Source organism: Microtus oregoni, unplaced genomic scaffold (assembly GCF_018167655.1).
Source record: "Microtus oregoni isolate MIOR12 unplaced genomic scaffold, Mior012 000024F_ref0000369, whole genome shotgun sequence".
Classification (NCBI taxonomy): domain Eukaryota; kingdom Metazoa; phylum Chordata; class Mammalia; order Rodentia; family Cricetidae; genus Microtus; species Microtus oregoni.
The window spans coordinates 35,802,801-35,827,620 of record NW_024543083.1 but is presented as its reverse complement, the minus strand read 5'-3'; the positions used below and the strand labels follow the sequence as shown (position 1 = coordinate 35,827,620).

The 24,820-nt window shown below is 38.0% G+C and overlaps 1 protein-coding gene across 1 annotated transcript in view; it reads right to left on the bottom strand.

The window, feature by feature from the left end:
• LOC121462241 (ubiquitin carboxyl-terminal hydrolase CYLD-like) overlaps nt 1-24,820 on the bottom strand; it is a 55,464-nt gene that overhangs the window by 3,153 nt on the left and 27,491 nt on the right. Inside the window, exons 5-13 of the mRNA XM_041673721.1 lie at nt 23,782-23,887; nt 13,273-13,389; nt 11,542-11,921; nt 10,154-10,319; nt 9,205-9,343; nt 7,949-8,071; nt 6,024-6,115; nt 5,111-5,177; nt 590-722 (exon numbers count right to left, since the gene is read on the bottom strand). Of these exons, the coding sequence (XP_041529655.1) occupies nt 590-722; nt 5,111-5,177; nt 6,024-6,115; nt 7,949-8,071; nt 9,205-9,343; nt 10,154-10,319; nt 11,542-11,921; nt 13,273-13,389; nt 23,782-23,887 (1,323 nt within the window). The remainder of the gene's footprint in view (nt 1-589; nt 723-5,110; nt 5,178-6,023; nt 6,116-7,948; nt 8,072-9,204; nt 9,344-10,153; nt 10,320-11,541; nt 11,922-13,272; nt 13,390-23,781; nt 23,888-24,820) is intronic.

Below are 24,820 nucleotides of genomic sequence, written 5' to 3'. Positions count from 1 at the left end.
GTGAATGTGCAGTGTGGATGCAGAGCAGCAATAAGCTACAGATTTTCCAGACTTCCCCGGAGACGAACATGATAAAACAGACCACGGCATGCACTGCAGAGATCACACATTCTGACAGTCAAAGAGACGCTTCTATTGCATTCATTAGCAAACCCATACACAAGAATTTATTGGTATTTTATCTCTTAGCAGAGGGAGAAAAAATAACATTACCTTTGACATGTTTAGATACTATGCATGGGAAAAATGACAACTGAAAACATAAACATGTATGCACACATATCTTTGAATTAAACTACTTTAAACTTAAAAATTATCTTTTGTTCCCTTTGCAACCCAAATCTAAAACATTCCAACTTAAGCTAAGCGGCTATCTTTAAAAAGAACAAAGTTAGAATACCTTTTTTTTTTTTTAAAGTGTCTTCTTAACTATTTCTTCAAACTATTCTTGGTTAAAGCACAGTGACAGCTAGGTGTGGTTCAGTGGGGCAGCACTTGGGGTAGTGTGTACAAAAGGCCTGAGTTTAATATCTAGCATTGATAAGAAACAAAATAAAGTAGCAGTACAAGTCCAGTTAGAATCACTAACCTCTGCAAATTTTAGGTTGCTGTTGATAAAAGACCATTCTAGTAACTGTTGAATTGTAGGAACTCCAACTTTCTCATTTTTTTCCACAAAGATCTGATAGAAGTCGCAGTCTTGGACTTTCTGACCTGCTGATCTGGGAGCACACAGGAAGAAATGCATATAAGCCATCTACCAAATGCCTGAATCGAGTATGAAGCGTCTGACAGACCTGAGGACACAGCATCATAATGCTCGTGTCCAGCTTTGGATTGTCCACACACCAGGTGAAAGACAATGATTCGGATGAGATAGTTAAATGTGCTTATGCAGAAGACCTCATAAATTAGTTCTTCTGCCTTCTTTATAAATTATTCATAAGTTCTCTTGCCATCACAAGAAAAATGTAGAATAATATTCCAGACAAGAAACACTATATGAACAATAATCAGTTCTTCTCCCTCCAAATCTAGAAAGTAGCAGCTACTTTTTTAAAAAAATAAATTAATTTTTATTTTATGTACACTGGTGTTTTACCACGGATGTCAGGTCACCAGGAACTGAAGTTACAGACAGTTGTGAGCACTGCTTTTACTGACTAGAACAAATGCTACAATGCCTCAGTGACGGACTCTTAGACCTTCTAAATCAAACTTCTTTACTTCCTAAAATAAAAGCCCTGGGAGGGAGGAGAGAGGGAGGGGAAGGAGGGAGGGAGATAGGGAGGGAGGGAGGGATACTTTCCTAGCAAGTCAAAGCAGGGCAAGGTGTGACTCCCAGGAACCCTAACAACTATCCTCTAGGCTTCCAGCTACCAGCAGCTCTTTAGATGCTCACCCACCAACTTGACAAACACCAGGTAAATGGTCACGGTGAAACATGGGGGTCCAACATCTCCCTTCCCTTACCAGCTTACTAGTAACCATTAAAACTAATTCTACTGAGAAAATTGTTTTTCATCTTTCAGCTTACCGCTTATCTTTTTTAGCCAAGTGTCTGGGTTTAGAATCAGATTATTTAAATGTATGTCTAGATTTCAAGAGTTTTAGAAAAAAAAACTGTCAGCAGTTTTTAATCACAAAACTTCTGTGATTCAGGGAGCAACCTATTGTGATCTTCAGCTGCCGCAAGCAAATTATGTCCTGAATTTACAAAACATAAAATCTGGTAACTAGCTACAGCACTCTTGAGAACTCAAAGCTAATAAGAACAGATTATAATTCAAGAAACTAGCAGTTATACTAGATAACATTTTAATTGGTTGTTGATGACTACAAAAAATCATAGAAAAAGTCATAGAAAAAATTCATAGTTAAAAATAGAAGAGAAAACAAAAATAATGGAGGTAAAAGAAATCACACCCAGAAAAATCAAGGATGGCCAGGAGGAGGCATGGCAGCTAGTTAATGGAGGAAGAGATACATAGTGTCCTAACACTGTAGCAGAAAACTGGGAGGAACAACAGCCACTCAAATCTCACTTCCAGGGCCAGGCATGGTGGTGCACACTTTTAATCCCAGCACTCAGGAGACAGAGGCAGGTGGATCTCTGTAAGTTCGAGGCCAGCCTGGTCTACACAGCAAGATTCAGGACAGTCAGGGCTATATAGAGAAACCTGTCTCAAAAAATCAAACCAAACCTAAAACGAAAAACAAAACAACAAAAATCACTCCTCAAATCATATGCACAGGGGAGTCCTTTTAACCATAAAGAACAAAGTCTGTCAGTCATAAAAATGGATACAACTGGAAATAAACATACTAAACAAATTAAATCAGTCCCATAAAGAGAAATAATGTATGTTTTCTCTCATTTATGGTTCCTCGATCTTCTACAGAGAAACAAAAAGCATTAATTTGTATATGACATGAAAGTAGACGTGATGCTGCCTAAGGAACAAAGGAACTATGAGGAGGGAGACATGGAAAGGGACAGAGGGATGGAGGTACAGGGGAAACATACCCAATATACAATATGGGGTTTATGAAAATTTTAGAAAATGATAAATATAATTAAATAACCCCACGGCTAGTGTTTTAGAAGTTTGGAAACTTACAGAATCATAGCCAAGTTGTGAAACTGCACCAAGCCATGCTAGTTGGGTTGTATTTTCCACCATGGACAATCCAAGGGCACAAGAATACAAATTTGGTAAATTTTAAAAAGTGGATATTGACATTTTACAAACATGAATATAAAAACATTCATGGATTGGTGTGGTTTGGACCATAATAGGTGAGTCCTGAGGTCCTATACTCATTCCAAAATCCGGCAGCTCCATGATGAGTGTGTGAAGCTTGTGACGTCACTGCCCAGCCACAAGGAGCCTGGGTCGCCCTGCCTTGATGCTCCTGTGACTCTTGCTTTGTTCTGGCCTTTCTTTGCTTGCTCTGCCCCCAACTCCTTCCTTTTGGGATGAGAACCAACCCTGTGCCACTGTAAGCTGGAAGTACAAAACTTGTTTATTGGTTTTTCAGGAACTCATGGTTAAAAAGGCTATTTTTGAACAGTGTTGGAACATTAAAAATTATGGAAACTTCTGAAGTTAGAATGAATGTATTCTGCATTAAAGATGACCAAGAACCTATCGGGACAAAGAGTAGAAAGTAATAGCTTTAAAATCATATGTTTAAGTCGGGTGTGGTGAAGCATGCACTTAATTTGAGCACTCAGGAGACAGAGGCAAGCGGATCTCTGTGAGTTTGAAGTCAGTCTCGTCTACAAAGTGAATTCCAGGACAGCTAGTAGCCAAGACTGTTACACAAAGAAATCCTGTCTCAAAAAACTTGGGGCCTAAGAGAGAGAGAGAGTTCAGCCATTAAAAAAAAAAATAAAAACTAAGGCTCATAACCAAAAGTGGTAGGAAATGTCTCAGCTATCAAGAGGTTAAGACAGCACACTGCCCTTACAGAGGACCAAAGCTCAGTCCCCAGAACCCACAACAGGTAGTTCGCAACTGCCTGGAACTCCAGCTTAAGGAAATCTGACATCCTCTTCTGGCCTCTGTTGGCACTGAACTCATACACACAATTAAAAATAAAATTAAATGTATTTTTAAATGATATATTTGGGTATCAAGTTGAAAATAAGTGGTCTTGTGATGTTAATATTGTTAACTTGACAGGATCTGGAATCATCTATGAGATAAACCTCTAAACATAACTGTAAAAAAGTTTTCTGATTGGGTTGAGGTGAGAAGATCCACCCTAAATGTGGGCAGCACAATTTCACAAGTTTGGGCCCCAGAATGAGAAGGAGAAAGTGAGCTGAGCACCTGCATTCATCTCCATCTGCTTCCCTTGCAGAAGCAGGGACACCGGCTGGGGTACAGTCGCACTACAACTGCACCAAGATGGACCGTACCTCACACTCTGAGCCTCATGTTTGCTTTATATCCATGGGAGGCCTGCCCTCTTCTGAATCGAAATGAAGGAGGAGAGGATGGGGGGAGAGGGAGAAGGTGGGAGGGAAGGACTAGGAAGAGAGGAAGGAGGGGAAACTGTAGTTGGAATGTAAAAATCATTAAAAGAATAAAACAAACCAAAAAATTCACATATTTAATTATTTACTCTTTCTCACTAATTAATCAAATCTGCCTTGTAGCTCAGTGTAAATCTTTTTTTAACTCTATCTTTGAAAACAATGATTGCTTATTTTTCTTTCCTAAAACATAAAATATTCCTTTTTCTATATGCTTGAAGGAATAAAAAAATGTTGTTGATTTTCCATGATTAATTTTTACATGGCTAGACTATAATAAATTCTTTTCTTAAATCTTTGTAGATAATTCTCTGGATTTTCTAGGTACATAGAAAGCGATTCCCAACTTGGACTTGCTAATAAGTATGTACACCCAGCTTATGCATCATGCCAGTTCACTAGTTAGAGATTTCTGAAGAGAACCAAACTTTAACTGTGATACTTTCCTTGTTCCAAAATCAGTTTAACCCTGGTTCAAACTGCATTGCTTAGACACAAGAGGAAAGAGAACTCATCAGTGTGGGTTCTTAAGAAGGTAGGCAGCACACTCCTAAGATTTTCACCAGAGAAACCAAGACTGAATTCAAGAGGGGCCCACCATTCAAATGACCTGGGAAGCACAGACATTTCAAACATCTTACTAAGAACTGTGTTGCAGTAAACTCAGGTATTCTTTCAACATGGGGAGAAGGAAGATCTAAACTGAGAACGAAAGAACTAACTTAAGGCTAACTGTAAGTTATGGGAAGCCAAAAACAATGCTCTCACTGTTTTTTTTTTTCTTTTTTTAAATTCAGTTAGAATAAGATTCCTTTTAAAAGTTCACTAACTGAACTTTCAAAAATATTAACATGCAATTTCATAAGTAATTAAATTGTGGGCACATCTGTCACTAGGGCTAATTAAAAGGACAGGTTCACTTGTGCCCTGGAAGTTAAGTGTAGCTCAGAGAGAGGACAGCAGCTAGTGAAACCCACATCTAAGCTAGCAACATTTAGCTACTGGGCAATGGCAGTGTAAAAGAAGGTCTGCTTCTGAAATGCTTCTAGACAGCTTGAGACCTACCTTATTTTTAACAATGGCTCAACCCTTAAAATATCATGAAACAGGATATTTAGAAATTCTTCAGGATCTAGGAGAAAACAAAGCAAAACAAAACAAAACAAAAAACCCAAGTGAATCACAGAGAAAATTTAAAAACCATTCTATTCTTTAAGAGAGACATATTAATTAAAAGTTTAGTTATTTCAGGTTCTCCTGACAAGGGAAAACTTATAATAAAACATTACTTTTCCATTTGTTGTCATGATGCCCTATTTAACAGAATATACTCATTCACACACAGTGAAATCATTTTTATGTCTTTTGGGAGGTTCAGTAGAATATCCCTGGTATATGCCCTATTTTTTCTTCTATTTTAGTAATAGCCATGTGTATAAATGCCACAGCTGGTTATAGTATACTGTTAACAATCTAATTCAGGAGTTGAATCTGAGCAAATTCTTCAGTTGTGAGCAGACAGAAGTGCCGGCCAACTGCTCCACAGCCCCTTTCAACAGGGAGCACAGTGAGAAACTGAGTGCTGGGGACTCTCCCTATCACAGGAAGAGAAGCAGCTCCGAACAGCCCTGCTGGGGACAAGGACAGCTCTTTACTTGGTCATCTTCTGTAGAGCCAGCCGGCTGGCCTCTTAAAGACTTCTTCCACATCACATCACTTCAGAAGAATCACAAAATCAGGAGAAATATGCATGTCACATAGAAAAGAAACTTTTCATATTTTTGCAGTGCTGGGAATCAAACCCAAGGCCTCTTACATACTCCACCACTGAGTATACTCCTAGCCCTCTCAAATGAATCTAACTTAAATTTAATCCTCTAAACTAAATTGGTATATTTCAGGAAATAATTTAGCATATTACTAGATGATAAACTTTCAAGTTATTTTCAATGCATATATTATAAATTAAAAGGGTCACCTTTTTCTTCAGATGTAAATCCTGATGCAGCAGGAACTTTTTCAAGTATTTTCCTCAGTTTCATAGTTTTTGTGGCAGACACATATCCATATCTGTTGATAAAAATGAATTAACTGACACTGGCACAGTGAGTCATATGGCACATGTTAATAATCAAGTACTTTTCATACAATTCTAACATGTTAAAAAACAATAGACAAGGCATTTATTTTTAAGAAACAACTGTAGGCTTCTTACAGAAGTTTGAAAAGTGAAAGTCTGAGAATCAGAATTGTTTCCAGATACTATTAAACACCTTAAAAATAACTACCATGTACTAATACAATTCTGAACTTTTTATGAAGCCTGGGTGAAGCAATTTTTAAATGGCATTTGCTTATTTTATTAAAACACTTATTTTATAAAATAGGATATCCAAATTTGAGAAAGCCCTTCTTATACACAGGATAAGAGACATGGAAAAGGGAACTGATGAGATACTAAAAATCTAAAGTCTGAAATCAAACAGTCAACATAATTATGACATTCTCTTTGTTTGACTATAGGAGACCATGGGCTTACAAGAACAAGTCAGAGCCAGCTAATCATACTGTGTACCCGCTTTTTAGATCGACTATCCACTTACTTGGTAGCTCTTTGCAGTCAGCAAACACTAGACACCTACCATTTGTGTATGCTATATGTAGGGCACCAAAAATACAAAAGGAGATTAAAGAAACCTAACAACAACAAAAAAACCAAATAAACAAAACAGGATCTCTACCTGTGGGGCTTCCAATACAGAAAGCAAAACCTCTGTCCAAACAAAAGATATGACATTTGCAGACACAAGAAATATATCTCAAATTTCTGAGCTACTGATCTTGCCTTAGCCTCTTGAGCTATCAAGTGCTGGGATTACAGGTATATCCCACCATGCCTGACAAGATGCACCTTGGTCTCATAGGCCATGCAGCAAGTGTTTTCTATAGACTGGTGACAAAATTAGAATAACTATGATTCTGGACTAGTTAGGAAATCATATGCAAAAAAACGTTTACTGATGGATTGACAGTATTTTAAAAAGAAGGGAGGTTGTGATAATATGCCTTGTAGTTAAGATTTGACCTGTGCTGTTCTAGTGTCATTTACATAGGGAAAGAAAAATCTGAGAGTTTAAAATTTGTGTAAGACAAAATAATATTAAAATCAAAGCACATAATTTAAAGGATAAGATGATTAGAAAAGTAAGGCAAACATGTATCTAGAGAAATTTGTTTCACTTTTAATTTACTTTCTTAGCTATGAGACACAGTATGTCATTTGGAATACTCCTTATAGTTTCATATTTTGTTATTTTTAAATATATTATGTTAATTTTTATTTTCACTGTTAAGAAAAGTGTATCACAAAGTTTAAATTGATCACAGTTGGACTTTAAATTGCATAGTTTGTTTTCTATGTCCCTGAGCTATCTGTTTTCTGATCACTGGCTAACCTAACTCTTCATCACATAAACCCCTTGTGAAGTCATCACACATCACCATCATGTATCAAAGTCTTCTTACATGGTCTTCTGCACATTTACAACTACCTTAGTAAAGGAGTAAAAGAAGACCTAAAGAAATTCTTTTAAACAAACAAAATACCATGTCACTTTAATATACCTCACTTGTTTCTAGTGCAATGTCATGTACTAGACAAAGAGGCAAAGGGATAAATTTGTAGTGCATGACTCCAAATGAGTCCCATCATTTTACAGAATGCACTGCCCAGACTAAAACACACATAAACAGAGGACAAAAAACAAAGGTTTTAAAAAGTCAGTATTTCATGAGAACTAACTTCTTTTTTTTTACTACGAGTACAGAGCATAAATTAATTACTATACAAGAAAACAGTAAACAGAACACCAACTAAAGACAAAACACATGTCTTCTACTTACATTCTCAGAGGATTGACTATTGCTGTCCTCAGTAGCTCCTGGGTCTCAGTATAATACTCCACATCATTCTTTTCCTTGGGTCTGAGCAACACAGTATCCAGGACAGAACTAAAAGCAAATAAGCTGCAAAATAAAAGAATATTTTCCGCATGTTATAAAAACAATAATATTTGAGAAAGATTCTTAAAGGAGTAGGAAGAGGCAAAGGGATAAAGTGTAGGGAACCACTGGTTTAAGAACTCATGGACAGACCACACAGGCCCTGTGCTCAGTACCCGGAGACCCTGCAGATCCGGACCAGAAACACCAAGACTGCACCATACACGTGAAGGTTGAAAACACGCCAGAGAACATTATGAAAGAAGCTTGTTTACATAAACCAAGAGAGGCCTAGAAATCAGTCACACACACACAGACAACATAGAGAGAAAGTCAGAGACTGGTCAAGACCAGATCAGACTAGTCAGGACAAATTCATCTCATTATCATAAGATAGGCATTTCCTTATAATAACTTGTGAGTGATTAGCAATAAAAATTTGCTGGTATCAAAGAAAATAAATTTACTTAAAATAAATTTTTATCAGCAAATCTAAGGAATATTATAGTAATGCTTGCTTATTTGTTTAATCAAAAGTATTCCACCAACGAAAAGACCCACCTTTATTCTGCTCTCTCCTTTAAAATTCTAACTTCCACACTAACTTCCTCACTCTTGTGGCACAGCCTACCGAGTGGCAGATCCACTTCACTGGCAGTGCACAACCCTTACGGCTACAGATGCAATCTTCATAGCCTAATGATCCTTGCTGTTCAACTTGATCCACTTTAGGGAAAACTACACAAAGGAGGGCAACAGTGATCCCATGGAAAGTAATTTTTAATATTAAGAATTTTTATGATCATCTCGATATTCCAGAACACACGCAGCACGCAATGCCAATAGCTTGCTGCAGGTTACTGGGCACACGTGCCATCATCTACACTGGAGGCAGATGTCCTCAGAGTATCTGTTCACTCATTATTCACTGCAGTATTTTTATATTAGTGCTTTGGATCTAGGAATAGGATATGAAATTCTTTAGTCACTAAGGACCAAATCTCATGATCTTTCCTAACTCTGTCAGTTTCTCTACTCAAAGGCATCTAGCACCTTCTTTCATACACACACACACACACACACACACACACACACACCTGTCTCCCCTCTCCCCCCCACAGCACTATTTACACTTACTGCAGAAAATAGGAACTTACCAGAATAAAGTTGAGTCCAAGTAACAAGAATTGTAATGGCCCTGGATGCCTTTCTTCTTTCCAATCATTATCTTTAAACCTTTTTTCATCTTTGGTGGAGTATTTTTTTCTACTACTTTACTTAAGTAGCCTACAAATTCTGAAAAGATAAAAAAATAAAAATAATTCTTTTAAATCATGATAGTATATATTCATATGCATGTACATATATATCATTTAAAGTATATTTTGGCATCCTCTGCATTTTTTTACTTTAGTTAACTGATATTTATCTGGACTTATAAAAATGCGATTATTCACTTTCAACATCATTCCTGTCATATAGAGTTTAGAAAATTAAGTCAATTAAGCATCTGTCAAAGAACATTTTGTTACTCGTCCAAAATGTTTCATTTTCAAGCATAAAAAGAAAACAAGTTTCCAAAATACTCTTCAACATTAAGAAAAATGTTTTTCATAAAGATGTTTTCCCTATTTCCCCCTGCTTGACTCTCACTATTGTTAAGGGAAAGGCCAGCATCAGCAAGCTATTGACAATGAGAAGAATTGTCCTCCATCTGTCAAGCCAACTGCATCCCCAGAGTATATCAGATTTCTTCATAAGGACATCCGAAATGAGGTACTTAAAAAGATGCAGAGGGGGAAGTTATTGCTAAAGGGACCACATTTTCATTTCTACCACCCAAACTGCCAAAAATTTAATGTCTATAATCAATAAAAGAGAAGAAAAAACACCGCCTTTCAGTCTTTAGACCCTAAATACTTTTCCTTACTCTTCTTTCAACATATCTCCTCTTAGGACAACTCTCTTATGCACCAAGTAAGAATCTTTACCAACTTCGAAACTTGATGAACACTGGCAAGTAAATAAAACATTTAAACACTGTCACCCTCAGATGCTAAAAACAGTCATTCTAGATGGGTAAATAAATGAAAAGTATCCAATTACCTAAAGAGTTACACCTTTCAATCTGATTAGTAACAGGCTGCAGGGACGCAAACCTAGAGTCGGGTCTGCAGCTCTTGAGTTTCACGAACAGGGCCTTCTTCACGTCGCAGGTGAAATAGCGCGTGCCCCTGAACATGCCATCTGTACAGCCTGCACATTCATCCTCCTGAAAAAGAAAGGTTTTGGTATGTGTTACACCGGGAAGAGCTATGGAGTTTTCACTTTTTCTGAATTTCTTTTTCAAATCTTTTCCAAACAGATCAGCAAGAAGGAAAAGGGACTGACTAACTGGTGCTTTGGCCCTCAGCTGGTGGTTTAAGAAAATAATTCTTTAGCCCTCCAGGAAGTATTTGATGCATTTCCCTTCAAAATACATGGTTAGAACTTCCTTGATTTGCTGAGTTTTCCTGAGCCATTTCAATATCAAGGGGCAGGAGTAGATAAATGATGGAGGAAGGTCATTGGCTAATAAAGGCACTGCCCTGGCCCATTTTATTGGTTAGAGGATAGGTGGGAGGAGAAAACAGGACAGAACACTGGGAGGAAGAGGAAGTGAGGTCAGAGTCTCTACAGCTTTCCTCTCAGGAGCAGACGCCTGAGAGAGACGCCATGCCCCGCTCCCGGCATGAAGCTCCGACCCAGGATGGACTAGGCTAGAATCTTCCCGGTAAGACCGGTTCTCACAGATTATTAGAGATGGGTTGATCGGGATGTGAGAATTAGCCAGTAAGGGCTAGGGCTAAAGGGCCAAGCAGTGATTAAAAGAATACAGTGTCTGTGTAATTATTTTGGGGCATAAGCTAGCCGAGCAGGCAGCCAGGGTGCTGGGAACGCAGCCCCGCCGCCGCCCTTACTACTTCAGATAAATTACCTAGTTCCTCAACAGCAAGAAGACAAGTGAAAAAAAGTTAAAAACTATATTTAGGTAATAGCTAAATTTATTCAAGTTCTCCCTCCTGGTTATGAAATATCACACAATATACTTTTTTTAGACCCAAAAATAAAACCTTCCCCTCTCCCAAAGACTCCAAACATGATTAATTTTAAAGTCAGTCACATCCCTGAACTGACTGCAATGGGAGGAGGCTAAAGAATACGAAGGAAAACTGGTCACTGAACTGCTTTCCTTGCTGCATCTGTTTGTATGTGGAGACTACATGTTCTAGCCTAAAAATCAATCTATTCCTTGATCACAAACAAACATGAGGAATAAGTGGGTGAGTAGCCTTAGCGATGGCAAAGGGTGGAGGTAAGCAATACTATATTTCCTCTACTACTGGATTTTTTTTTGAGAAAAAAATAACTTCCCAAGAAATTATCTAATAGAGGAAAACCTAGTTTTAAAACCCATGAAGAAAAGTTGTAGATTTCAAGCCAAAATAAATTACCAGTTCCAGCCCAGCTAGCACGTGACGGAGCCCAGGCGGCTGGCCAATCCAACGGATAACCCCATAGAATGGGGGATTCTTTTTCACTTCAGCCAGTGAGCCCACCTCTAGGCCGTATGCATTACCAGAAGAGATGGGCAAAGGTGGACTCTCCTGGACAGGCGTGCTGTTCAGCTCGCCCGTCACAGACTGCACTGACAGTGACAGTGGGCTGTGAGCAATGCTGCCGTTTGTATTGGGCATCTTGGTCAGGCTGAACGGTAGAGAGTGCAATCTGTTCTCACTGGATAAGGAGTTCATGGAAGGAGGTTGTGGTGGAGGTGATGAATGTCCAAAGTCTGGAGACAGCTCTCTTAGTGACTTTGCAGGGTCTTCTGCAACTATGAAAAATTGTCCTTAATTAGAAAAGGCTGTTCAAGAACATTAAATATGACTGCATCTTCTAAAAACAATACAAAGTTCTAGTCTAACTGATCACATGATCCCTTTGCAAGCCTGCTTGAAAGCAAACTCATTGGCTCTGAATAATGTTCTTGCTCCTCTTCTTGACCTCCACAGTTTCCTGTCTCAGTAATCTGGCATTGGTCATCTAAGTCTAGTCAGTATCACATGGATTATATTCTTTCCCATAATATGATTAAGTTAGAAATTAGTATGAAGAGATATAAAATTTAAATAATAATTCTAAATAACCTCTGGAAGAACAGTCAGTGCTCTTAATCTCTGAGCCATCTCTCCGGCCCAGGATGAATGAATTCTTGAGAGAGGCAGGTCATGTTGCCTATGCTCACAAAACCCCACTCAGTGCGAGAATCAGATGTGGCAAATACCCACTCAGGTCACTTTCTGTGTAAGTATATATGTAACCTATAGTATGCAACTGTAGATTGTACTGTGTGTTTTAGCTTATAACTGAATCCATGTCATAAGGAGTCATCATAGAGACTTAGAACACTATATTTTCATTTAGTTTACTGAATCTACTGAATACAAAGCAGTGTAGAAGTACTAGGAACTTATAGAAAATACAGGCAAATAACCAAAACCACTTCAGGGACACTTAACCTAACCTAAGAGAGTGAGTGAGTACAGTGGGAGAAAAGGTTTCAATTTAAGAGGTGAAGAGCAGTCAGCCAGATCATTGAACTGGAGGAACTAGAAGGATTTCCAGGTAATTAACCTGCACAGATGAAGGAAATAAATCCATGAAAGGAGAATGATATCTAGGAAACAAGGAAGGTAGTGTGTTTTAAAGAAAGTAAGATAGGCAAGTCTTTAAATGAGTCACTTCATTTCTAGAAACAGTTGATCCTAAGCAGATGTATTAAGAGATAAGAACAAACTGCAGGGCATAGTGGTGTACACTTTTAATCTCAACACTCAGGAACCAGAAGCAGGTGAGTCTCTGTGAGTTCGAGGCCGGTCTGGTCAACAGAGCAAGTTCTAGGACAGCAAGGACTTTTTATACAGAGAAACCCTGTCTCGGGTAAAAAAAAAAAAAAAAAAACAAAGCAAAACAAAACCCAGACGACTAACATATTTCAAATGTATCCTCAACCCTAATAACAGTGTAGTTGAAACTATGTTTAATATTTTAGTTCAGCAATATTGTCATATTAGCTATGATCTATTCACTGTTTCCAAAATTAACAAATATTGATGAAAAAGTCATTTCCCCTTACATATTAAACAGAGGGTACCATTATAAAGAGGACTAAAATTATAGATTACCTTCATCAATATCGCATGAATTTTTGGATTTGGTTTGTTGTTGTGAGTCAACAGATGAGCCATTTAAGGTATAAAATAATTCAGATCTGCTTTTACTTCCAGGGTCTGAGGTAGATCCTATGGAACAAGAAAAGTTCCTTTTTAAAAAAGCCAATATGTTACAAAAAGAAATTTTATAAATAAATTAACATGTGCTTGGTATAACAACTGCTCACACAACTAATATACATATACATAGTATTGTATTGTCTTCGGCTTTAAAAGTTTGGTAATTAGTCAACACAGAAGAGAGTAGGAGTTATAAAATTAATATAAAAGTTAGTCGTTTATATTAAAGTTCTAAGAAACCATTCTGGTGGTCAGTGGTGACACGAGCCTTTAATCCCAGCACTTAGTAGAGGCAGGCATATCTGAGTTTGAGGCCATCCTTTTCTATTGAGCAAGTTCCAGGACACTACAGACTATTTAAAGAAATCTGGACAAAAAAAAATCATTCCATGTAGTCTATTTTTCAATGTCACCTCTACTTTGATGAAATTACTGGCTCACGAATTTCACCTCTATCATTCATACCATATAACAGTGGTTTTCCACCTTCCTAATTCTGCCATCCTTTAGTATAATACCTCAAACTGTGGCAAACCCCAACCAGAAAATTGTTTTCGTTGTTACTTTATAACTGCAATTTTGCCACTGTTATGAATTGTAATATAAATATCTTTGTTTTCCAATGGTCTTAAATGACCCCAATAAAAGGGTCATTCAAACCCCGAAGGGGCCACAATCCACAGGATGAAACCCCATTGCAGTCAACAAAAGAACATCCAGCAGTGTTATAGAGCCTAGACATACACAAAGTTTTTTCACCAGGGTTTGTGAAGTGCATTCTATGATAGTCACATGATGTGGGATTCCCCTCCACATGCTGTGAATACCATTGGTTAATAAAGAAATTGGCTTGGCCTGATAGAGTAGAACAGAGCTAGGTGGGGAAAACTGAATGCTGGGAGAAAGAAGGGCAGCGTCAGAGAGAAGCCATACAGCCCCACAGGAGATGCCGGAACTTTACCTGGTAAGCCACAGCCTCGTGGCAATACACAGATTAATGGAGATGGGTTAATTTAAGATGAGTTAGCCAGAAATATGCTTAAGTTATTGGCCAAACAGTATTGCAAATAATATGGTTTCTGTGTGATTATTTTGGGGCTGAGCAGCTGGGAACAAACAAGATTTCTCATAAGAAAATTCACACAAAAAAACAAACTGCCAAATGATGCACTTCTCAGAATTCATCGCATTAATAAGTGGCTCATGATTATAATTTCCCTTCATAAACTTCAAATGTGATAATACAAGCTGATGAACAAATTAAGTTAAAAAACATTCAGGTTTTGGGTGGGTATATGGCTCAGGAGTAGAGTCCTATATTTGTTTGTGTAAGATGCCAGATTTGATGCGAGCACCAAAAAAATAAATAAATAAAAAATAAAAAAGTAATCTCAGTGTCTGGAACAATACCTGAGTAAAAAAGTACTTACCTAGCTTATAAGGTTCTGTTGACTTTGATCCCCAACATTACAAAAGAAATAATTTATTTTTTTTTAGATTTACAATACAAACATCTTAGAATTTTATTAACACAATTTCTTGTTCTTTGTAGTTTAGGAGGATGGACCTCCGAGGCTCTGTGCCCTCGTTAGGGATGTGGTGGAATATTCGGTCTGTGCCTGTCAACGGCCTGAAAATGCAGCCCACGACCCATATGACCAGTGGTACTTTCCTCCTTTCAGGAGAAGGCCATGATCAGCTCAAGCACCAAGACTAGGAAGCCTGATGACCACAAGAAGACATATGACTTGGAGTCTAGCATCTCTCATGCACTGCTTGAGCTGGAGATGAACTCAGATCTCAAGGCACAGCTTGGAAACTCAGTATCACCCACCACAGCCATGGAAACTGAAGCTGGTGATGGTCAGAAAGCAATCCTTATTTTAGCACCAGTTTCTCAGCAGAAATCTTTCCAGAAAATCCAAGTCTGGCTGGTTCATGAATTAGAGAAAAAGTTTAGTGGCAAGCATGCAGTATTTACTGCTCAAAGAAGATTCTGCCCAAGCCAACTCAGAAAAGCTGTACAAAAAAATAAGCAAAAGCACCCAAAAGCTGCACCCTGGCAGCTGTACATGACACCATCCTTGGGGACTTTTTCTTCCCAAGTGAAACTGTGGATACTCCATGTGAATGCATGGCAGTCAGCTCCTAAAGGTTCATTTAGACAAAGCTCAGCAGAACAAGCAGAGCACAGGTCGAAACTTTTTCTGGTGTGTATTAGAAGCTCCCTCCCTCCCTCTCTCTCTCCCCTCTAGGGTTTTTCGCTGGAACTTGCTCTGTCAACCAGGCTGGCCTCGAACACAGAGATCCACCTGCCTTTGCCTCCTGAGAGCTGGGATTGAAGGCATGTAACACCTTTCCGGTGTCATGCTCTCTGAAATAGTAAACATACTTTTTAAATATATATGGAAGAAACATAGTTTAGCATAAAAAACAAAGAAATCCTTTCCAACAAAAAAGCACAATCTTTATAGTCTTACAGATTCTCTTTAAAGACTCCACAGTACTGAAAAGTAATTTCTCAGGTGAAAAAAAATCAACACTGTACTTAAAAATATAATTTCTGTAAGAAAATATAATCATCAGTTATCAAAATGCTTTAATTTTTTAAAAGTTAGTCAGATGCAGCCAATTTTATTTGAAGTTTTAAAAAACTTTAAAGAAAACCTTATTCATAATTTTTGTTACATTTTCCAGATCAGCATGCCCAGCACAACCCTACACATTACAGTGTTTTACACTCAAGCGTTTATGGAGGGTGCCAAGATAAACATGGACAATTTTTTTACTGTAAAAACCAGAGCCTTTACATGCCCACATGCCTGGATAACCTCTAACCGATGTGATGTACTAAACTGACTTGATAAAACTTTCTCAGCCACCCAAGTATGCTGGATCAGTGTATTTCACAGTACACAGCTTGATAGAAACCTGGGTCAGAGACAAATCAGAGTTAGGAATGCACACACACACACACACATACACACATACACACACACACACACACACACACACACACACACTTCTCTTGCTGTTTGTCTGCATCTCTGCACTCCTGTCTCTCATCCCTGGCATGTGATCTGGTCATGCTGGGATTCTCCCTGCCACGGATCCATTTCCCCTGCCCTACTACTCTGACTTGCATAGGTGTTCTGTCCTATGTTGGTTTTCTGTTCTCCCTTACAGCATCTGCTGATCTAGCCCTCAATGGGACCACCTGTGTGCTCGCCTGGCTCCCCCAGCCTACTCCAGGAATTTTAAATTGGTCAGCTGACACAGTTTCCTGGAAAAATTTTGTTCATCTATTAATAAATACATGTAAATAATGTGGTCACAGTATGCTTGCTTTATGCCTGTGTGTGTTTGTGTGCATGCTTTAAAATCTGTAAAACTTGTAATTCCAGATTACAACTGCTCTGAAAAAGTACAGGTGCATAGATAACCACCATTTTGATTAAGTTCAAAACCTCAGTCCCATCCTTATTAAGGGTACCCACATGCGCTGGTCCCACCAAGGAAATATTCCTCTCCCATATGCTGTGACTTACAATGTATTTCTGTATAATTCCTGTCCTGTTCATAAAAAAACAAGGTTTATAACAACACAGATTTACTGAGATATTAAGGCTGCACCTCTACATTCATGTAAAAGAACACATGTTGCTAGCTGTCAGATTTTTTGTTTTTATTTTATTTATTTATTTATTTATTTATTTATTTATTTATTTATTTATTATGTATAGTGCTCTATCTGTCTGTATGTTTGCTGGCCAGAAGAGGGCACCAGATATTACAGATGGTTGTGAGCCACCATGTGAATGCTGGGAATTGAACTCAGGACTTCTGGAAGAGCAGTCAGTGCTCTTAACCCCTGAGCCATCTCTCCAGCCACCGGCAGTGAGATTTTTTTAACTTAAGAGTAAACCCCTTGATATTGATTTAAAACACTAAATTATTTACAATGTTAAAACTTGGTTCGGCCTTCTACAGATTAGGATTATACTCTCTGTCTGAGAACCACAGCTAAAAAAAAACTAGATATTCCTTCTAATCTTCTTGCCTCTACTAACATTGGTAAGCTGTAACTGTTTGGATAAACTATATGTCCAAATTTGACTTATATGTCTAATTTAGATATCCCTGACAGGTAAAGGTACCCTGATCCTCAGGTGCCTTTACAGATCTGAGAATATGCTGCTTAGGATGTGGAAAAACTGGGTCATTCATGTATTTCCAGTGGTTATATGACATCATACAATCATGTTGTAAAACAGTGTAGCTATTTCTCTAAAATCTTACTGTAAATAGTGGTACCCTGTGTGGGTAGATCAAGTTCCTTTCAGAAGCTACAGTCTCAGCTGGTGGTGGGGTTTCATACCTACTCGCCACTCCCTACAGGCTGGGATTTTGTCTGGACTGAAGCTGCACAGCTCATGAACACATCATCACAATTCCTGTAAGATTATATATACAACTGCCCTGCTGCATTAAGAAAATTCTGTTTTCTTGAAGTTGACCTCTACCTCTGGCTCTTAAGAACTTTCTGCCCTCTCTTCTGCAAAGTCCCTGAGTCTTGGTGGGAGGAGTGCAAATGTACGTGCCCACTTAAGGCTGCAGACTCCACAGGCTCTTATTCTTTGCACCTGAACCAGTTGAAGGTCTCTGTGTTGACATCTTCTGCAGGAAGAAGCTTTTCTTAGGGTTGAGATGTACTGGTATATGGCTATATTATCAATTATATCAATTATATTGCTACAAAACTGTTACTTTTTTTTTTCGAGACAGGGTTTCTCTGTGGCTTTGGAGCCTCTCCTGGAACTAGCTCTGTAGACCAGGCTGGTCTCGAACTCACAGAGATCCGCCTACCTCTGCCTCCCGAGTGCTGGGATTAAAGGCGTGCACCACCACCGCCCAACTGTTACTTTTTTAAAAGGTTATAAACTATGAAGACATGCAACACAAAGAAAAAAGTGATCGGGAAGGATACAAAAAGAAATTATGAGTTTGGGATCAGCCTCAGGAGGAAAGGGTCCCACTAAATGACTTCCTTTTCAAATTTCTGTGAATGTGCACATACTGTGTAGTCTGAGTTGTTGTTGATAGTTGCATTATACTCTTAAGCTTCACAACGACAGACACAGCTCAATGCATTACTTTAAATGCATGACTGAAAGAAATGCATGCTTTGGGAGTGTAACAAATTGGCATACTTCATCGCAACTTTACAAACCTGGATGTGCTGTCTCAGCAGCTTTAATGCTTTGGACCATCAGAAACAGCAGTGCAAAGAGGGACACTTTAACAGCGGGGTGAAGCAAACGTTTCCAGATACCAACAGGAAGAAATATTTCACTGGGGAGAATTCTTCCCAAATCTCACCAACTGTTCAGCTGCTCCAAAAACAATCTTTCCTACGTGCTAGAAATGTTAATTCTGTCCCACAAATGGATGTAATTGGGCAAGAAAAAAATAAATAAACTAAGGAACTAAAGGAGACACTGTCACGCTTTTTCCCCTCAAGAAAAGAATGTTAATGATACAAAATATAGATGAAGGCTTATTCAAATATACCAAATTAATTTTCATTTAAATAATTTTACTTTTTAAAAGTCTATTTGCAAGCTTAATTTTGTTGGCAAATACGTGTAATTTATGTGTATAAAAACAGTATCGTTCTCAATTATCTACTATTCAAGGTTTATGAATATCAATAGCTATGAAAGAGAAAAAGCATTCTCTTCCTTTCGTACCACTGCTCTAAACCAGCAATAACATCAATGACAAGCAGGAATCTTGAAGATCTTGACAAGGGACTTCCAAGTCATGAAACTCATGTTTTGTTTTGTTTTTTGTTATTTTAATTCTATACCAGTGTTGAAATAGAAAATAAGTAAGATATTTATAAAGTGGGTACTGCTAAAAAAATTTCCTTGTAAGATTACAGTCCAATTCCAAAACAGTTTTACTTTTCTTTTTTCTATTTATTATGTGCTACTGCAGAATCTAAGACAATTTAAAGTTCAAACAAATTTAGAGTTGGAATATAAACATATATTAGTCACATAAATACATATATAAAGAAAGAAAGCTGGGAACACATCAATCTTTAATTTACAGAAGACTGAAAACACACAACCAACTCTGCATCCCTGAGCTTCACAGCTCAGGAATCTTCTTCCTTCTTTTTTTAAATATTTTATTTATTTATTATGTATACAATATTCTGTCTGTGTGTCTGCCTGCAGGCCAGAAGAGAGCATCAGATCTCATTTCAGATGGTTGTGAGCCACCATGTGGTTGTTGGGAATTGAAATCAGGACCTTTAGAAGAGTAGGCAGTGCTCTTAACGACTGAGCCATCTCTCCAGCCCCTCTTCTTCCTTCTTGCATGGTTATACTAACAATGATTTTCCCAATCCCACAACATACTTCATTCAGCTATAAAATGCAATACCCAAAACAATGCAATTAAGATATCTAAAAATTGACAATTACATTCACACAAAAATGTCGCAGGTTTTAAGGTTTCAAAAGCACCATTGGACAGTTCCCTAAAAAGAAATCCTTTAAAAAATGCCCAAATAAGCCGGGCGGTGGTGGCGCACGCCTTTAATCCCAGCACTCGGGAGGCAGAGGCAGGCGGATCTCTGTGAGTTCGAGACCAGCCTGGTCTACAAGAGCTAGTTCCAGGAGAGGCTCCAAAACCACAGAGAAACCCTGCCTCGAAAAACCAAAAAAAAAAAAAAAATGCCCAAATATACTTGTTTGCTAACTAAAGTGGAATTTGTGGGATATTGTGAAATCAGTGAGATATGACTATAGAGAAGCAGTATTACCCTGAATTGGCTCCTGTGAAAAAAACTCATAAATAAAAGAAAGAATTTCAAGAGCTTCTTCCCAGCCATTCAGCAAGTTAGCATTATAAAATCAGCATAACTCTCCAACTTTTTGAAAAGGCCTTCTTAATTCAGCTCCCAAATAATTTCTTGTGTGTGCTGCTCAAATGTCTCCTGCAGAGGTCTGTGGGAGCACATGAATGTGACAGGGCAATCCCCCATCTTCTTTACCCCTTGTTTGACCATTCTCCAGCTTCATCACCATCTTACTGGCCACAGATTCTGTTCATTTAATATATATCTCAACTTATTAAATGAAAGTTCTACATAGGAATTACTTTACTTTAAAAATTTTTAGTTAATTTATCACTCTGTGTGTGTGTGTCCGCACATGCACCCATGTGCCATAGCATGCATGCATAGATCAGATGATAATCTGCAGGAGTCATTCTCTCCTCTTACCACCTGAGTTCCAGGAATCAGTCTTGAGGGCAAGTGCCCTTACCCATTGAGCCATCTTGCTAGCCCTAATCATCACTTTTGTTCAGTGCTGAGACTGGAACTTACAGCTTCACTCAAGTACTCTAACCATGGAGCTACCGTCTCAACCCCAAGAATGCTTATGTGCTTTGCCTCCTAAATATCCACATCTAAGGAAGTCTACGTGAGGGCTTTCTACTATCTGAATTAATGGTGCTTTTACACTGCTGTATTTTAAACAATAAGCACTATTGTAACATTTAAAAAAAAGCATTTTAATTCACAAACATCCCAAACTGTGCTGTCTATAAAGCATGGATGAAAAGTAAACACAACTAATTAAAATAAGGACACATATGTTTTCCCTGAATATAAACCATTTGTTTCCAAAAAGTAAGAAAGGGAATTAGGAGTGGGAGACCCAGGAGGAGTTGGGGGGTATTATAATCAAAATACATTATATGCATGTATGAAAATTCTCAATAACAAATATATCTTAAAAGAAATCAAAAGTAAAGTGTGTCAGACTTTTTCAGAGCAGAACTGAAGTAAAGCTGACATATGAACCTCATGCCTCCTGCTACAAAACTAAAAGCTGCGTGGGAAGCATGTTCAAACTGTAGAACAGTTTAGGACTTGACACCAACAGGCAGACAGGAAGGGTAGAATGCAGTTAGGAGCCTTCAGTTTCCGTTTTTATGAAATAAGGAATTCAGGGCCTAAAATAAGCTATAGAAATAAATTCAAAAGCATTCTGTTGTCAACCTTACCAATAATGGGAAAACACTAGAAGAGAAAATACAGTGTGTTGCTCACTTATAATTCTTGTTACGGTAAAATCATCTTTTATAGAACCAGAAATGAAATACATCTCCATCTCCATGGAAATAATATTCCCCAGTATGTGATACTAAGAAATATAGGTTTATGCAGATGTTCACAATGCAAGAGTACTCGTAGGATATGGGATTTATTGGGGACTAAAGAGAACACAGGTTCATAATCAGATGAGTTTTGGACTTTGGTTCTGCCACTCACTTTCATCATAGATAATTTAAGTCTGATTTGAGCCCCAGGATTTTATTTTGTTTTGTTTTTGTTGCTTTTGTTGTTTATTCTGCTTTATATGTTTTTAATATTTATTTATTTATTTATTTATTTATTTATTTATTTTATGTATCTGAGTGTTCTATCTGCATGTATGACTTTATGCCAAAAGAGGGCATCAGATCCCACTACAGATGGCTGTAAGTTACCATGAGAATTGGACTTAGGACCTCTGGAAAAGCAGTCAGTGTCATAACTACTGAGCAATCTCTCCAACCTCCTTGTTTTGTATTTTTAATCAGCAATATATATATATATATATATATTTATATATTAAGACCTATCTTATAAATCTGTTCAGGACATAGAGATAGCATAAACCATCTAATTCCAGGCCTGGCACATCCCTGGTTATGGCTTGTGGACAGCCCTATTTCTGAATGCCTCTATTGACTTCAATGCACTAGCCTATCACTGGGAATTCTAACAGCAGTGGTTGGTGTTACTACCATTGTCAATCACCTCTTAGCAGCCAAAGAAAATACTTATTTGAGGCAAAACAAAAGGTTCTTAAGGTTTTTTTTTTTGGGGGGGGGGTGTTTTTTGTTTTTCATTTTTGGGTGGTGTTTTTATTTTCATTTGTATTTTAAGTTCAGGGGCTGTGCTGTAGCTCAATGGTAAAGTGTTTGGTTACCACTGTACCAATTATACCAATGGAAAACACTCTGTGTTACATACCCAGCAGTGTGTGTGTGTGTGTGTGTGTGTGTGTGTGTGCAAGTGCCTTTACCCACTGAGCCATCTTGTTTGCCCTAATTATTATTTTGTAATAAATAATATATGTAGTAAAATACTAAGAATAACAGATATAATAAAACTATGTAATAGTTTCTGACTACAGTTATGAAGCATGATCTACCATAATACCATCTTAAAACAAAAAGAACTTGGAGGGGGAGAATGATGAAAGAGTTGTCTCGATGAGCGTGCACTTCAGGGTCAGGAGGAATCCTCATGTCAGGGAAATTCAAGGAATTCAGGATGATCCCAGAGAAGACTCCTAGCAATAGTAGAGAGGGTCCCTGAACTGGACATTTCTTATATTCAGATTGATGACTACCTTAATTGTCATTAGAGCGTCTTCATCCAGTAACTGATGGAAACAGATGCAGAGAACCATACCCAAGCACTGGGCCAAACTCCAAGTATCCTGTTGAAGAAAGGGAGGAACCCACAGAAACAACTAACCTGGGCTCATAGGAGCTCACAGACTCTGGACCAATAGTGAAGGATCCTGCATGGACTGACCTAAGCCCTCTTCATATGTGTGACAGTTGTGTAGCTTGATCTACTTGTGGGACTCCTAACACTGGGATCCTTAACTCTTAAGCTAAGTTTTGGGAACCTATTCATCATATTGGATTGCCTTGCCCAGACTTAATAGAAAGGGAGGAGCTTAGTCCTACCTCAACTTGATATGCCATACTCTAACACGGATGGGAAGCCTGCCCCTCTCTGAACAGAAACAAAGGGGAGGCAACCAGGGCCAGGGGCGGGGGGGAACAAGAGGAGAGGAGGGAGGGGAAACTGAGATCAGGATGTAAAATAAATGAAAAAAATAATTAAAAACAACAAAAAAAGAAACTTCAGCCATTATTTAATACGAATCCTGAATCCTCTGTGGAGTTTAAATGAGATAATCAATTTTTTTAAAAGCTTCTAGCTTCATCTCTCACTCCAAGAAACAGCATTTTTTTTTTGTATTTTTGAACCTTCCAATTACAAGACAGGATTTCTTTCTCTATTAGAATGTCTAGGAAAAGACAATGTAAGAGATAATGTATAAACTTCACTATACTTACATACTTTTAGAAATAACCTTTATTGCCTTGTTTCGGGAGAAAAGAAAGGTTAGTCTATATAACGACAATTCTACAATATAAAGCCAACTTCAAAAGATCCATCTTTAGTATATATTTGCATTCTCATAACAAAATACATGTTAAAAACTATCTTCTGAATACATAAAGGAGACATACCTGGAATGATATCATTGATGTGCAGAAGAATTGTACTTTCAACACTTGCAAAGCTACAAAGTTGTACTCCATCAAACATTCCATCCCAGTTGCCAATAGGGTTATCCTTGAAATGCCAAAAAAGTAAACCTTTATATACCGTTGTCAATAAATATAAATGTGAACACCAACATTTCTTTCAAAAGTATTATCTAAGATATCTTTCATAGAAAAATGTTAACTATTTTGCCCAAAAGAAAGGCTGTATTAGAAATATCTGCTAAAGTAACAACGTTTTACAATAAAAATAATAACAATTAACTTACAGCAAACACACAAAATAATGAATCAAAAGCCTTTTTCATACTTTAGTCTGCAGTAATAACACCAGCTGAGGTTTAAAGAGACATTGTCTGCAAAAGAAAATTTACTAGGATTGCATTATTTTACCCAGAAACCTACCCTTAAAGTTAATCACACATCTGCATCCCCTGGGCACTTTGCTCACTGTATTACTGTGTGTCTTTTTATAAACAGAAGAGCAGTTACTTCAGAATTCTCTTGTTATCTGTGGGTATACAAGACTTTCCTCAAAAAATGGGGAAAGTCTTGATTGTCTAAGTTATTCTCTACTGTGTCACCAGCACAGGAGTTATTCGTGAGGCACAAGCAGATGGTCATGAAACAACTGCCCTGAGAACCAGTGAGGAATGTTTGCGTGTCCCTGGAAGCAGACAGCCATGAGTAAAGTTGGGATCGACCAACTTTCTTATCAAGAAGTCTAACGGGACTGTTTGGAACTGATGCTCGCATAAATCAAACAATGGACAGAATTTGTGTGGAGCTGGCAGGCAAGTCTCAAGACAGCCTGCCTGGGCTAAATAAGATGACCTCCTAGGTCACCATTAAGAACGGAGAGGACCCAAACAGTTCCTGTAACATCTAAAGCCTGGCCCAAGAAACCTATAGCAAGGGGAGACTAAGTCCAAAAACTAATGGCCTTCTTTCTCCAACATTCTCTCTACCCAGTCTACAACTCCTCTGAAACACTAAACTCTCA